General features: G+C 49.2%; 1 protein-coding gene across 1 annotated transcript; it reads left to right on the forward strand.

Annotated features, from left to right (window-relative positions):
• The first annotated feature begins 1464 nt into the window (after nucleotides 1-1464).
• Nucleotides 1465-2808, forward strand: LOC102372603 (olfactory receptor 52B2-like). Its single transcript, XM_006036718.1, has 2 exons — nucleotides 1465-1502; nucleotides 1822-2808. Exon 2 carries the CDS (start codon nucleotides 1852-1854, stop codon nucleotides 2806-2808), a length of 957 nt encoding a protein of 318 aa, XP_006036780.1. The 5' UTR covers nucleotides 1465-1502; nucleotides 1822-1851.
• The last annotated feature ends 11831 nt before the right edge of the window (nucleotides 2809-14639 follow it).

The raw sequence follows: 14639 nt of genomic DNA on the forward strand, positions 1-14639 counted from the left end.
TTCTGAGAATCCCACTGGGATTAGGCTGGACCAAGCCTTAGCTGGGATGATGTAGTGGAGGCTGGTCCTGCTTTGAGTAGGAGCTTGGAGTAGATGTGACCTCTTGAGGTCCCTCCCAACCCTCATTGTGAATATAATGAATGAAAGTATCATAGAAAATATCAGGAAGATATTGGGATCTCCATCAGTGCCCTCTCCCTGCATGAAACCTAGCCTCACAGACACCCTGTGGTTAGTGATGTCTCGGGCAGAACAGGATTTCCTGAGAGTTTGACAGCTCATTGATGCCCTGTGTCTTGGTCTGTTCCCCTCCCATTAAACAAAGCCCCTGATCTACTGGATTTTATTTTTTAAACCCAACCGTATACTTTGGGCAGCTGTTTTGTGAGGCTGGAACATGCCAAAATGAAGCCGGGCTCTGTGAAGACAATGCAGCCATGTCTCTGAGTGCTGCACAAGGGAGGAAACAGGAGGCAGGAAAGGGTTAAACCCTGAGGCTCTTCACTCCAGTCCCCAGCTGGGTTTTCAGCTACAAACACCAGAGCCCTATCTCTCTCTGTTGGCTCTTTGGCCCTGTTGGGACTTATATCCCAACAGTACAAATACCCCACCTCTGATTTATTTTCTCCACTGCTTGCAGCTCCTGGGCAGAGGTCTCCCCTCCCAGCACAGGCAGAAACCGGGTGAGCCATTCTGATGCAGCAAACGTGTTGTGTCGGGGGCAGGTGGAGCATGTTTTAGCCATGGGAACTTGATTACAGGTGAGGTTTGGTTTTGCCGACCATGCTCGGGCACCAGGGCACAGGTGCTTAGTTGCAAAGGGTCAAGGGCGGGGTGGGGGGGTCTTTTTGCTGAACCTGCTTGGATGTGCACTTGGGATCCTCGTGGTTGGAGTTTAGGTGCAACAGGATTTGACTCCAGCAAGACTTCCCCCAAAGTCCCTCATTACGTTGGGACCTGGGAGGGTTTGGAAATCCCGGTGTTTCCAGCTGTGCAGCCGGAGAGCCCCATGCTCTGAGACTGAGCTGCCGCTGCACTGCAAAAGTAGCTCCCACTTGAATGGTAACCGAATGGCACCTCGTGGGTACTGCTGGTGGGGATTGGTGCCCTGCCTCCAGGGCCAAGCCCTCAATGTGCTCACAGCATCACCTGTGTCAACAGCCCCGTCACGGTGCATGGGTGCTACATGCATGCATAGCCCTGAACCAGGGTGCGAGTACAGGGGAATCAGAGCCGCAGGGTGTCTTTCTAGTGCAGGTAATCTCATGAGCAATCCTTTGGTGCTCACCTGGAAACACCTCCCACCCCGAATGCTTGCAGCCTGTGGTCGAGCTTGAGCTGGGGCTGCACAGAAGGGGCAAGCTGAAGTCCTTGGGTGCTGACAGTCCTACAAGTCCCGTCCCACAAACTCTGTGAAGGACAGACAACTTCTACCGTCCACCAAACTGAAGGGGGAAGAATCGTCGAGCAGCTCAGCACCAGACACCCCTGGACACCTCTCGGTGAGTGCAGAGCAAGCAGTACCGCAGGTGGGGCTTTGCTGAGGGATGCTCAGACCCAGGCTAGGCTCACCTGGTGGGGCTGAGACCTGGAGGTCGGCCACTGGGGTGAGCTGTGTCATGTAGTCTTCAGCTCCCTATATATCCCATCCCAGGCAGACACCCACCAACCTCTGCTGGAAAACGTTGCATGTAGGAGATGCCCCACCTTCCCCAGCCACCTTTTCCTAGTGCCTGACTGTTCAGGCAGGGTGTTTCACCTGAGACTGAATCTACTGTCTTCAAATCCCCCTGTGAACTTTAGGTTGTCTTTTGCTTTTAGGTTTAATAAAAAGCCCAAAGGCAGCCCATCATGTCAGTGGACAATGACACCAACCTTGCTCCCTCAAGCTACATCCTGATCGGCATCCCGGGGCTGGAGGGGTCTCACATCTGGATCTCCATCCCCTTCTGTCTGATGTACCTTGTGGCGCTGTTTGGGAACTCGATCCTGCTGTTCACCATCATTACCGAGCGCAGCCTCCATGAGCCCATGTACCTGTTCCTGTCCATGCTGGCGGTCACTGATCTGCTGTTGTCCACCACCACCGTGCCCAAGATACTGGCCATCTTCTGGGTGAAGGCAGGGGAGATTTCTTTTGACGGGTGCCTCACCCAGATGTTCTTCATCCATGTCATCTTTATCGCAGAGTCAGCCATCCTTCTGGCCATGGCGTTCGACCGATACATCGCCATCTGTGATCCTCTGCGGTACACAACGGTGCTAACCAAGTCCATGATTGGGAAAATTGGGCTGGCGGCTGCAACCAGAAGCTTCTGTATCATCTTTCCCGTCATCTTCCTGGTGAAGCGGCTCAAGTTCTGCAAAGCCAACATCCTTCCTCACACCTACTGTGAGCACATGGGCATAGCCAAGCTGGCCTGCGCTGACATCACAGTCAACATCTGGTACGGGTTTGCAGTGGCCGTTCTAGCAATAGGCTTGGATGCTCTGCTCATTGTTGCCTCCTACGGTCTCATCCTTCGGGCCGTCTTCCATCTCCCATCCAAAGCCGCCCGGCTCAAGGCTCTGAGCACCTGCGGCTCCCACATCTGCATCATATTGCTGTTCTACACACCAGCCTTTTTCTCTTTTTTCGCCCACCGGTTTGGGCACAACGTCCCCGGTTACGTTCATATCCTCCTGGCCAACCTCTACGTGATCGTTCCCCCCATGTTAAATCCCATCATTTATGGGGTAAAAACAAAACAGATCCTGAAGAGGGTGATTCAGGTGTTTTATCGATGCTGCAGCAGATCTGTGCTCTAGTCACCATTAGGAATTTCAAAGTGCAGTGCATGGAAAACCAGATCATTGAAGCATAGACAATCATTGAATCACAGACAATGAGGGCGGACGGGACCTCAGGAGGGAACATCTAGTCCGACCCCTGCTCAAAGCAGGATCAGCTCTAATGGTATCACAGCAGACCTATCACAACAACCAGCTTGCTATGACATCATCATGACTTAATAGGATTTTTTCCTTTCCTTGGGCATGGCTTGGCCGGCAAGGTACCATGCAGGAAATTATGGTGGGAACTTCCAGAGCGTCCACTGTTGCATGGTAGTTGCCTATGCTGGGCGCACACTTACTACAGGGCAAGTGTGGGGTATCTTTTCACTTCAATAGAAGTGGAGTCATCTACGTTGCAATTCCTGAGGAGTAGGAGCATGCATGCAGGCAGTTCCCATGGGGTAAGTAATGCTCTGGAAGTTAAAATATGACCTTAATTTCCCCACAGAACTCAGAATATTTCAGGCCCGGGCTAGGGAAAGACGAGCAGGCCTATCCATGACATTTGTCTTTCTGTACCAAACTCTCTCCCTTCCTACACTTCAAAGGACCTTCCCTCTCCAACAGGGATCTTAGTGGAAGAAGATCCCAAGAAGAACATTTTGTACCCAACATTGTGTGTCAGGGAGTCAGTTCATCAACGACCTTTGTGAACGGCTGGAGATCACCAACGCCTTCCTATAAGAAGGGATAAGATGGGATAATAAAAAGTTAAAAAAAAGAAATGTGCACATATATATGCATGTGTGTGTATATATATAGATGTGTGTGTGTGTGTATGTGTATATATATACACACACATACATATATATACATATATATGTGTGTGTGTGTGTGTGTGTATATACACATACATATATATACACACGTGTGTGTGTGTGTACCCTGAGGTGCCATTGTACTGGGTTAATGAGCCTGGCTGGGTCAGATGGAAATCAGGTAACTCTTCCTCAAAGCCTTCTGCTCTAGATGAGAGGCAGAAGCAGAGGCCTGGCAATGTGCCCTAAAAAGCACATTTACACTGCATGTTCAGGTCACACTTGAGGTTATGCTCAACAGCTCCAAGCCACAGGAGCTGATCTTCCCCCTTTACATCAAAACTTGTTGCCCTTCCCAAAGCCACCTGCATTGGGCTCGTTTTTCCTTGAGTATGTGTAGGAATCCTGTTGTAGTTTGTTAAGAAAATGTGGTATTAGCTCATAGGTGATGGCCTGGCCTGGTTAAGTATCTTCTTATATACAAACATTGATCAAACCATATATTTCTGAAGGTTTGATCTAAGAAAGATAAAGAGAAAGACCATCAACATGCTCATGTAGTGATGATGGATGGTGCTAAGACTTAAACCAGTTGTCCTCAACCTTTTGAGGCTGAAGGCACGCTTCAGAAAATGCCAACTCTTTGTTTCCACTTGTTTTTTGACTACAGACAAGTAATGGATCAATTGTTCTGCTACAAGGAACTCCAAAAGCTCACACAGCAGGGGCAGAATGGTTTTGACATTGTGAATTCCTACTTGAAATCTTAGGGTTTATCTTGTGAATTGTGTAGGGGTCTGTACACCTACCAGTGCCAATATTGAATGGCACCCCATTGCACCACTGCCTTAGACAAAGAAAAGGAGCTACTAAAGGTGGCAGATAAAAGCAAGAAAATAGGCATGCCAGCCACTTGGCCCCAGTACCTCCAAAAATGGACGGAGAAACAAGCAAGGTAGAAAAAACATTTTGGAGTTGGGAAAAACTCAATGGGCATGCATGGGAGCTTCGAGTTAAATTGGCTCCTTTACTGGAACTCATAAGATGGTGTGATTAGAAACATAGGGGGATAAAACAAAGCAAAAGAGTCGGGCTTTTTGCTCATGTGACATAGACGAGCTGGATCCAGGCAGCACGGGATCGCTAGACACCCCCTTGCTAGCTCACCTGAAAGTATTCTGATCACACACTCATGACATGGGTGCGATGGCTTGTAAATGTGTATCATTGGCATCCAAAGTCTAGCTGGGATTCGTTGAAGTATTTTGGAACCCCCGTTTCTAGTAACGGTGACCTTTGTATGTAATAAAGGAATTTTAACTGAATTACTGACATGGCCAATCAAAGTCCAACATCACGGTGCTAAGATGCGTCTGCAGTTCCCTTGTGGGGCCCTTCTAGGAAACTGTCTTTAGACAACTTGTCTTTCCTTCCAGGTGCGTCCTTATCGATAGGGGTGCAGAAGGGCTGGGAAACAGGAACAGGGCATTGTGGGATTGCTGCTAGTGACTCCCTCGTGTCACACAGAATGTGTGTGTGCACCTCTAGGATTGAAATGGAGAAGCCCAGGCTCAGATGTCAAGGCTTCCTCTACTTGCAATGGAAAGACACAAGCCCAGGGCACAGGGATGCAGAGTGAACCCTGCACTGGGTGCCGGGGATGCCTTGGCCATGCACTGGGAAGTGGGGATGAAGGGTGGATGTAGGAAATCCCTCCTCTCTTCCTAGCTTGGGCAGGAGAGGAATGATTCCTGCAGCCCCGAGGCAAATCCAAGCTTAGCAGAAATGCCTCCTGAGACCCCATCTAGTCCTAAACGCCCAAGCCCTGTCATTTAGAGGCACGCAACACATGTGGCTGCACGTCCAGTCAGAGACGAGAGTCTAAAAAATAACGCTGAATCACATGACCACAGTCCATGCCCCATATGGAGGTACGATCGTGCATGCAACTTGTGTGACATACAGCCATTTGTCCTTAAATGAAGCCATCCTGAGGTCCAATTTTCACACTGGTTAACACTGGGGGGTCCAAGGCCACCCCTCTCCACCCCTCAAAGGGACATCCCAAGCACCAGGCCATTTGCCAGTCATCAGCAAAGAGTACGAGTAGAAAAGCAACCCAGAGGGAGTCCAGTCTGGCAGTCCAGAGTGGAAAGCATCCTCTATCCCATGAGGGACCTAATCCCACATGTCCAGGCATTTACCATTATATTGTTGTCATTTGAGGTGCACAGAGCCTCTCGTTTGCTGCTGTTTTTTAGGGTTCAAGCTGCTTGGATCTGGGCGCTTTGAAAGGCCAGTGCTAGCAAGTGGCCTCGTGGAGTCCAGGGGCAGCAGAAGGAAAGACTCAAATTTGCATCTGGTGGCGAAAAGGTCACAGAGGTTTATTGTCGCTTATTCTGTACGCTAGCTGGTGTGTTCAGCAGTCAGCCCAGCTCAGCAAAACCACGTGCGACAATGGTAGCAAGGCCGTGTGTAGAGTACACTCCCTTAGGTCACTGTAAAAAAAAATAAAAATTATAATAATAATGAAAGCAGTGCTCCTATTTATACATCAAATACTCAAGTTTTTGTGCCAATGTTCATCTATTTTTCTGTTCAGATAGCCATTCCTTTTGGTCTCTTCGTGTGGGTGGATCTATGATTTTGAAAGGTGGATTGCAGATAGTGTGATGCATCATCCCATATACCATGCAAAAAGGAAACTAGAAAGCTTCCCTAATCAGCTAGGGGCCTCAGGTTGTATTATTCAGTTTAAGACGGAAGCAAACACATGTATGATTTCACTGGAACGGGGTTGTTGGTTGTAGCCATGTTGGTCTAAGGACATAGGCAAACGAGAGAGAACCTTGTCTTGCATGGTCAGGGCGCAGCTCGATGGGGTCTCCTCTGCTGGAGTGCTTCTCCAGGCCACCTCCAGCACACTCATGTGATGATTGTGCCAGGTCTTTGCCAAGAGGTCCCCAAACTGCAACACAGACCCATGTGATGATTGTGCAAGGTCTTTGCCAACAGGGAATGAATGCAGGGATGCTGTTTCTAAGTCGCCCCTGTGCAATGCTTATCAGCCTCCTCTTGAGGCTATGCAGGGGGTCGGACTCGATGATCTATTGAGGTCCCTTCTGACCCTAACATCTATGAATCTATGAAAAGTGAAGGAGATTGCACAGCTTCCCCAGGCAGCCTGTTCCAATGCTTCACTCTGCTAAGAGGAAGGGTTTTCCCTGAGATCTCACCTCTATCTGCAACGCTGCCGTTTAAAGCTATTGCTGCCGTTCACATCCTGCCCTCCACCCCAGGGGAGAACAGCTGCTGTTCCTTCTTCTTTATGGTAACTTTTCAAATATTTGAGAATCGCTTTTAATGCAAACTGGACATGCTCGGTTCTTTCAGCCTCTCCTCGTTTGGCTTCCAACCTGTTTAACCTTGTTGTCACCCACCTCTGGACCCCTTCAGCCTCGATATCTTTTTTCAAATGCAGAACCCAGAACTTCACACAATGCTATTGATGAGGCCTAATCAGTGCCAAGGAGAGTGGCACGATCACTTCCCTTGTCTCATACTTAATACTCCTGCTGATGGAGCCTATCATTGCATTTTTAAATTTTTTAAATTATTTTTTGGTGACTGCATCACACCGCTGACTGCGTTGAGTCCAAGGTCCCTGGACCCATCTCAGCAATGTTGCCACCCAGCCAGCTATCTCCATTCTGCATCTGTGCTTTTGGACAGTCTCAGGCACAGGCATTTCATTTGCCGTAATTGAACTTCATCCTGTTGTCTTTAGCCCAGTTTGATCTCTCCACGTCATTCTCATTTCTACTCTTGACCGTCCGACCGCTTGCAGTCCTTCGCAGTTTCATGTCACTGGAAACATAATCAGGAAACTCTTTATTCCAGCATCCAAAACATTAAGAAACATGTTAAAATAGATAGTTATATCATCTTTCTGCGAGTCCCAGGAGAAGGCTCGGTACCAACAGGGAACCACCGGGCTCTGGTTTGTTACCACCAGGCTGCAGTCCGTTCTGATGCAAACTGGATTCAGATATTAAAACTGCAAATGAATGAGATATTTAGGAAGCAAAGCACTCTTCCAGAGTCAACACAGGGTGGAGACTAAGATAAAATTATGATTATATTACATAAATTAAGAAGAAGAAGAAATGAGGAAAAATAACCACCATGACAATGATAATAATAACAATAGCAATAGTAACAATGGTACTTATTGGTATTAATTGCTGTAATTATAATTAGGAGTAGTAGTATTATTAATAATGATAATGCTCAGAATATTTGTAGGACAAAATATTAGTATTGTTAATAATGGCATCCTAAGGGTTTTCTACAGACTGTGCTGAGTTATCCCTGCTTTCACTAACTCCAGACCTAGAAGAAGGATAGGCACTCACCATCCAGTCTAGCTTTGTGAAGGCTGGGTCTCTTACCTGGAGGATGCGAGTATGGACTCCTGGCCTACCTCACCTTCAGGGAGGTAAGGGTCTGTGTCTCCAGTTTGGGGGGGGTGGTGGTCCTGGCTTCCAGGCTTTGTGCAGGGCTGGGGGTGCCAACCATCCCTCCTGCTGGGGCTGGGCTGCTGGGCGTCCAAGGTTGCAGGATTTGTGAGGCTGTGGTTGGCAGGCAGGGTCACTTGCCACCTCAGGGAGACATGCCCTTGGAGGGAGACTGCATTATTGGGTGCATTTTATCCAATAACTATTGCAGAAGTTTCGCTATTGTCAGCTGTAGTTAAGCTAAGGCAGGAAAGGTTCTTTGGGTAAATCCAATATCTTTTATTAGACCAATGGAAATAATTGGAAAAAATTCGTCTTTGCAAGCTTTTGGGTACAAACACCCTTTGACAGGCTCAGGCAACATCTGCAGTTGGTCCATGTAGTTAAGCTAAGGCACCAAAAAGGGCCTTGGGAAGAACAGGCCTTGCTGGTCTTGGGATGAGTCAACAAGACGTGTAAAGTGCAAGTCTGCTAACGAGAAGAGAAGCGGGGGGTAGGGAAAAGAAGGGAGTGGTAGGAACAAAGTACAATTAATGAGGGCAGGTGCCAAGATAAGAGAAGAACAAAGAGGCCAGTTGCATGAACTTGGCAAAGAGACGGGTAGATCAAGGAGGTGGAAGGGCCCAAATCCACTTAATTCCAATGACTGTGGGATGAATGCAATGTCTTTTCTCTATTTTTTTGGCCTAGTTTGCTATTTTTTTACATATGATGTAGCAGGCTCACCTTTCAGAGCTTGGGTTGAGTCCCAAGCTTGAGATCCTGCTGTTTTGATTGGTGGAGCCCATCCACCAATCAGGAGGCAGCAGGAGAAATAAAGTCATGCCCCTTTCCAGAGGGGAGGGGGAGAAGAGCTCTCCTGGACCTGATTGAAGACTGCAAACTGTCAGGTTGGGAAGACTTCAGGGGCGGAGCCTGGAGCATATGAAAGGAGCAGCATGCTCAGCTGGATGGGCTCAAGCAGAGCGGAGCCAAGAGCCGCTGGGGAGCGCTCCCCCAGCAGGCAACAGGCCCAAGGCTCCTGAAGCTGCCACTGGAGGAGCAGCCTTGGGAGCGGTGCAAGACCACTCGGGCTGTCGATGGCGCACAGGGGCGGTGCGCGGAGACCCGGCCCTGGGAGCGGTGTGAGACTGCTTGGGCTCATCACGGTGCATTGGACAGTGCATGGAGCCCAGGCTTTGGGAGCCACAAGGCTGCAACCCCGGCATACCCAGTGGGCCACGCAGTGCATGGGGCAAAGGGCTTGGGGCTGCAGTGAGGTGGGTAAGGCCCCCATCTCCAGGCAAGCGGCCGGGTCCCATGGTGCACAGGGTTAACCACCCAAGCAGGACAAGGAGATACAGACTCTCCTATAAAAACCCAGGCAGAGATGAGGTCTGTGGGATCTCCTCCTCCTCACTCAAGACAACCTGCAGATCCCCCAGAAGGACTTTCCGAATCCTTGGCTGCAAGGAGACATCCTGCCCTCGGGACTATGTAAGGTTAACATAAGGTTTTGGCTCATTATATTGCATGTTAAGTTAGACTTCATTGTGTGCACTGTCACTGGATCTCACTGAGCTGCGTCTTAAAAAAAAACCCAGGCAAACGTCACCTAAGCTGTTGTGTGCTTGAAGCTGCTAATTGCTGTGTTCAATAAATGCTCTCTTCAGAGAACAGACCGTTCTTGTTCAAGCATTTATTTATTCAGTGCCACTACCTGAAGTCTAGTATGAAGTCTGGTAACAGACCATTAGCTTTAGTCCCATAGCCCCCGCATCTCACCATCATGTGCCTGATGCTAGTTAGCAGATGAAGGACCTGATGGAGAATGTTTTGCATTCGGAAGTGTGTCCAACTATGCAGCTGGTCCAGTAAAAGATATCAACCAAGAAACCCTTTCCTCTCATGTAATTCTTGGACCATCATGCCTTCATCACTCTAACGCCACCATAAAGTTAGTCACTCAACTCTAGGTACCAGGAGAGGGATTGGAAAGCAGGAGATTCCTGCAGAGTCCTTTTTGGAAAACCTGAGCCCTCGCCAACCTGTGCCTCAGTTTCTCCAACTGCACGTCTCTCAAGGGAGTCAGATTAAATGGAGAGTCCAGGCCCTTCAGAAGATAGGATCTGCACTTCAGGGCCATTCACAGCCACATCTGGTTTGTTACTGAGATCTTCAAACCTCCATGTCAGATCAAAATCCAGGATTAGAACAGGGGTCTGAATGAACTGTCAGACTCGAATCACTGCCTTGGGCAGGCCAAATGCTCCTCTCACTTCCCTCAGTGCCAGCCCAGCATAATTGCACAGAGGGCAATTTGGCTTTTGGTTGCAAACATGTGCAGACCCGTGGAAACAGAAGGCACCGCTGGAGACCTTGGGCTATCCAGGTAACATGCCTGCTTCTCCATGGCTGGGACTGCTCATTTCCCCACTTCACCAACTCTTCAAGTTACAGATACGACTCTTTAATAGTTACAGATGTGAGGGCAACCTATTTTTTTAAAGAAGGGAGCAGAAATAGCCATGCAAACTCCCTCAGGACCATACTGGGGGGAGAAAAAGGGCTTGCAGGGGGAGCTTGCATGTGCTACCTGGGCTGAATGTCATCAGTGCATGGGCAGAGCACCTGGCTGCTGTGCATCGCTAGCAAAAACCCCACACTTAAGGGTGCATGTGATAGCTGGACTCTGCTTGCAAGAACCAGTTGCTGGTCAGAAAAATGAGAAGACAGAAGTGCATTGCTTTGGGTTTGGACTAAATGACCCTTCAGGTCTCTTCCAACCCTGTGATTCTATGGTTTGGGTGAAGAGATCAGCATTTGTTTCCTTAATGGTCTAACTATAGAGAACTGGGTACATCCCTGCTAGGTCCCAAAACAAAGCAGCAATATTCACCGTTCTAGCCCCTTCTTCCAGAGTTTCGGCCTGAGCTGACTCTCTCTGACATTATGCTATGCCAAATTAAGTGGCGATAATGACATCTGTCCCTCAATTAACTTCTTGCGGGATGCCATCCCCAAAAGGAAGCAGGCAGACAGACCACACAGGAGAAGGAAGGAAAAGATGGAAGCAAGGAGAGATCTGCATGCAAGCCCAGGGCTCCTAGTCGCTCCCCTCTGGACTTCTCTTGGCTTTACAGAGTTTGCTTTGCTTTGACGTTGCTAACGCAAGACACAGAACTGGAATAAACGCTGACGTTGTGCCAATACTTAAGAAAGTGAAACAGGATCACCCAGATAACTAGGGTGGCTACCCTGATGTTGTTTTGTGATTTGGGGCATGGATGATGAATTAAAGGATAGTATCAGAGCTATGGAAACCAGGTTTCATCAAATAAACTTCATGTCATTTTCTGACCTGATGGCAAGCTTGGTTAATAAAAGTAATGCTGTTATAGGATCTTAGAAGACCAGGACTGAACAGAGCCGAAGAATGAGTTCCCATCACACTTACATATAACATTAACAGGAGAATTAAGTGCTGGCAGAATAGCTAGTGCTTGATACCCTGATAGTAATGTCGCTCAACCCCACCTCTATGAAACGGATGAAATGTGATTAAGCATTAAACCCACTAAAGTGCTTATAAATGGTGACCCTTTCCAGGTGTGGTTCCTCCATGGCTACCCCCAATCCTCTTCATCAAGTCTGGGGGAAAAAAATTGGGACCTTGTCACCACGTCTGGGGGCAAAAATTGAAGATCGCTGATGGTGGATGACAAAAATTGGTGGAAGGGCAGACAGTGAGGAGGGCAGGGCAGGTGCACAAAGTGACTTGGAACAGTTTATTTAAGCAATAGATAAGTTAATACTGGCAAATGCACCCAGAGGTCATACAGAAGGGCAAGGTATTTATGCACCTTTATAGATAGGGCCTGGTTGAAATTGCAATTTCACATTTTTGGTGAAAATCACAAAACTAAGTGGCTGTCATGAAAAATGCGATTTCACAAACCATGCCATATGGCTGCTTCCCCAGCAAGTAGCCACATCATGGCGTTTCATTGCAACAAGCTGGGTGCTGCAGGCTGGGGAAAGCATTTCCCATCCTGCAGCAAAAGCCTAGCAGCCCAGGGGAAGGGGGAAGGAGGGTTTGCAAAAGGGGCAGGGGGTGGAGGGAGCTTGGGGAGGGGTAGGAAGGGGCTGATTGATCTTCGGGTGAAAACTGGGGCACGAGGGGTTGGGGTGGGGAGCGACAATACATGTGCAATTTAAACCAGGCCTTATGTATAGACTAAATAAGAGAGAGAAAGAAAAGAGAGAGCCTGCACACACAAGCTTTGGTGAACTTAGGTTCATTTTATCAGATGCTGTCATACAGGTCACCCTCCTAGGAAGAGATGTCGTACGTGTCCAGGACTGCAGTGACTCTAGAAAGGACTTAGTGATAAAAACCTAGCCCACCACCAGCTCCCAGTGTGAGACTGGCTCAGAGGGCAAATGCCAACCTTACATGATAACAAGGGAATAGCAAGCGCAGACAGCAGCGTTTGGGCACTATACGTGCATCCCAGACTGCTGGCCGCCTCCTCCTGTGTGCAGCGCACCCGGGATGAGGACCTGGCAAGCATCAGTGATAAAGCAGTTACGTGGCTCTGCCACATTAAGGATGTGTAAAGGGGGAAATGAAGTACAGGATAGACGAAGAAGCTGGCACGTGCCTCTGAGATGGCCGGCCATTAGCAGGGATGGGAGGTCACAAGGACAAAATACCCCTGGACACGATGGATTCACCAGCACTGCTGAGATAGGGAAAGGGGCTTTACTTTTTTTGGCTGGAGTCACACCCACGACAGCAAATCTGTGCCCCGGGGGTGTCAACACATCCGAAAAAATAAAAAGCAAGTTCATTGGAGAGGGCTCGGAAAAGAGCTGCAAGAATCACCCCACATCTGGAGCAGGTGCTTTTTTATTGGGAAAGGGAAGAATCGCTCCACATCTGGAAAAATATGCCATTTAAAAAAAATTTTTTTTTGAGAGGAGACTCTCAGTCCAAATTTCTTTGTAGCTGATCCACAGAAGGTTAAAGATGCGTTTTGATCAGGATGTAACCTGGGAAAGAGAGACAGCTCGTTAATCTAGCAGCTCTTTAATCAGGACGAGATGGATCCAGTGGCTGGCGGATGCAGCTACGTGCATTCAGAAAAGAAATGAGCACGGGCTTTTAATAGCGAATAACCATGAGAACAACTTCCCTAGGGAGGGAGTGGATCCTCCGTTAGTCTTTAGATTAGCACCGGAGAGCTTGTTAATGCTCTAGCTTCCCTCCAAAGTTACGGGCTTAATGAGAGGATTATTAGATGGACTTTTCTGGGACCTCCAGCATGACACAGGCCAGAGAAGACGGCCATAATGCTCCCAAGAAATCTTAAAGTCCATGCACATAGATACCAGCATCCTGCTTATAGCCACAGCAAGCAAGTTCGGTACAGCCGTGCTGGAAGCCACCTCCACTGTATTGGAGGGGCTACACAGACACGCAGGGCCTCAAAGACAGCAGCCACCAGCCTGTGTGGCTCCACGTCCACGCCAGGAGGTGTGATGTACCTGGGCATGGCATTGTACCTATGCGGGGTTTGTCACACATGGCACCCAGGCTAGTGAGCGAGGGAGGCCAGCGCTCTTGAAGGACGGCAGCACTTGGGGGGCTCCCCTCTGTTGTGCAAACATGAGTGAGGGATGCCTCACCCTCCCTGGCATTAGCCCCATCTTACAGAGTGGGAAAACTGAGGCACTGAAATTCTCAAAAGTGAACATCTGCAAAAAACTCTAGGGGCTGATACTCCCTCGGCATCCAGTAGCCAGTATCGCTGTTGAAATGGTTGGTGGATGTCACCTGGCCACAAAGATAACCCCGCGGGAACCCAGGCGTCCTGGCTACCAGGGACCTGCCTGAGGCCCGGCTCCTCCTGGAGCTGGAAAGGAACCCAGGAGTCCTGCGCGTCACCTTTCCCCGGGTGCCCTGATCCCCCCTCGGAGCTGGGCAGAGCACCCAGGCGTCCCGGCCCTTCCCTTCCCAAGACCTGGAGCACAACCCAGGAGGCCTGCCCCTTTTCTTCCCCAAAGCTGGAAAACAAACCCGGCGTCCTGGCTCCTTTCTCCTCCAAACCAGGAAAAGAGCCCAGGAGTCCTGCCCTTTTCTTCCCAAATCCGGGGAAGGGGGGGGAGGACCCCCAGGGAGTCCAGCTCCTTTCTCCATCCCTCCCTCTCCTCTCCCCTCCCCCAAAAAAGAACCCAGGAGTCTTGCCCTTTTCTCCCCAAATCTGGGAAAAACACCCAAAAGTCCTACTCCCCCCCCCCCCAAAAAAAACAGCAAAAACCAGGAATCCTACCCCTTTCTCCCCCACCACTCCCGGGGGAAAGAACCGAGCAGTCCTGCCCCTTTTCTTCCCCAAAGCTGGAAAACAAACTTTCTCCTCCAAACCAGGAAGAGAGCCCAGGAGTCCTGCCCTTTTCTTCCCAAATCCGGGAGAAAACCAAACCAAACCAAACCAAAAACAGGGAGTCCTGGCTCCTTTCTCCCCACCCCACCCCCCAAAAAAGCACC

This window comes from Alligator sinensis, unplaced genomic scaffold, assembly GCF_000455745.1.
Source record: "Alligator sinensis unplaced genomic scaffold, ASM45574v1 scaffold1404_1, whole genome shotgun sequence".
Classification (NCBI taxonomy): Eukaryota; Metazoa; Chordata; order Crocodylia; family Alligatoridae; genus Alligator; species Alligator sinensis.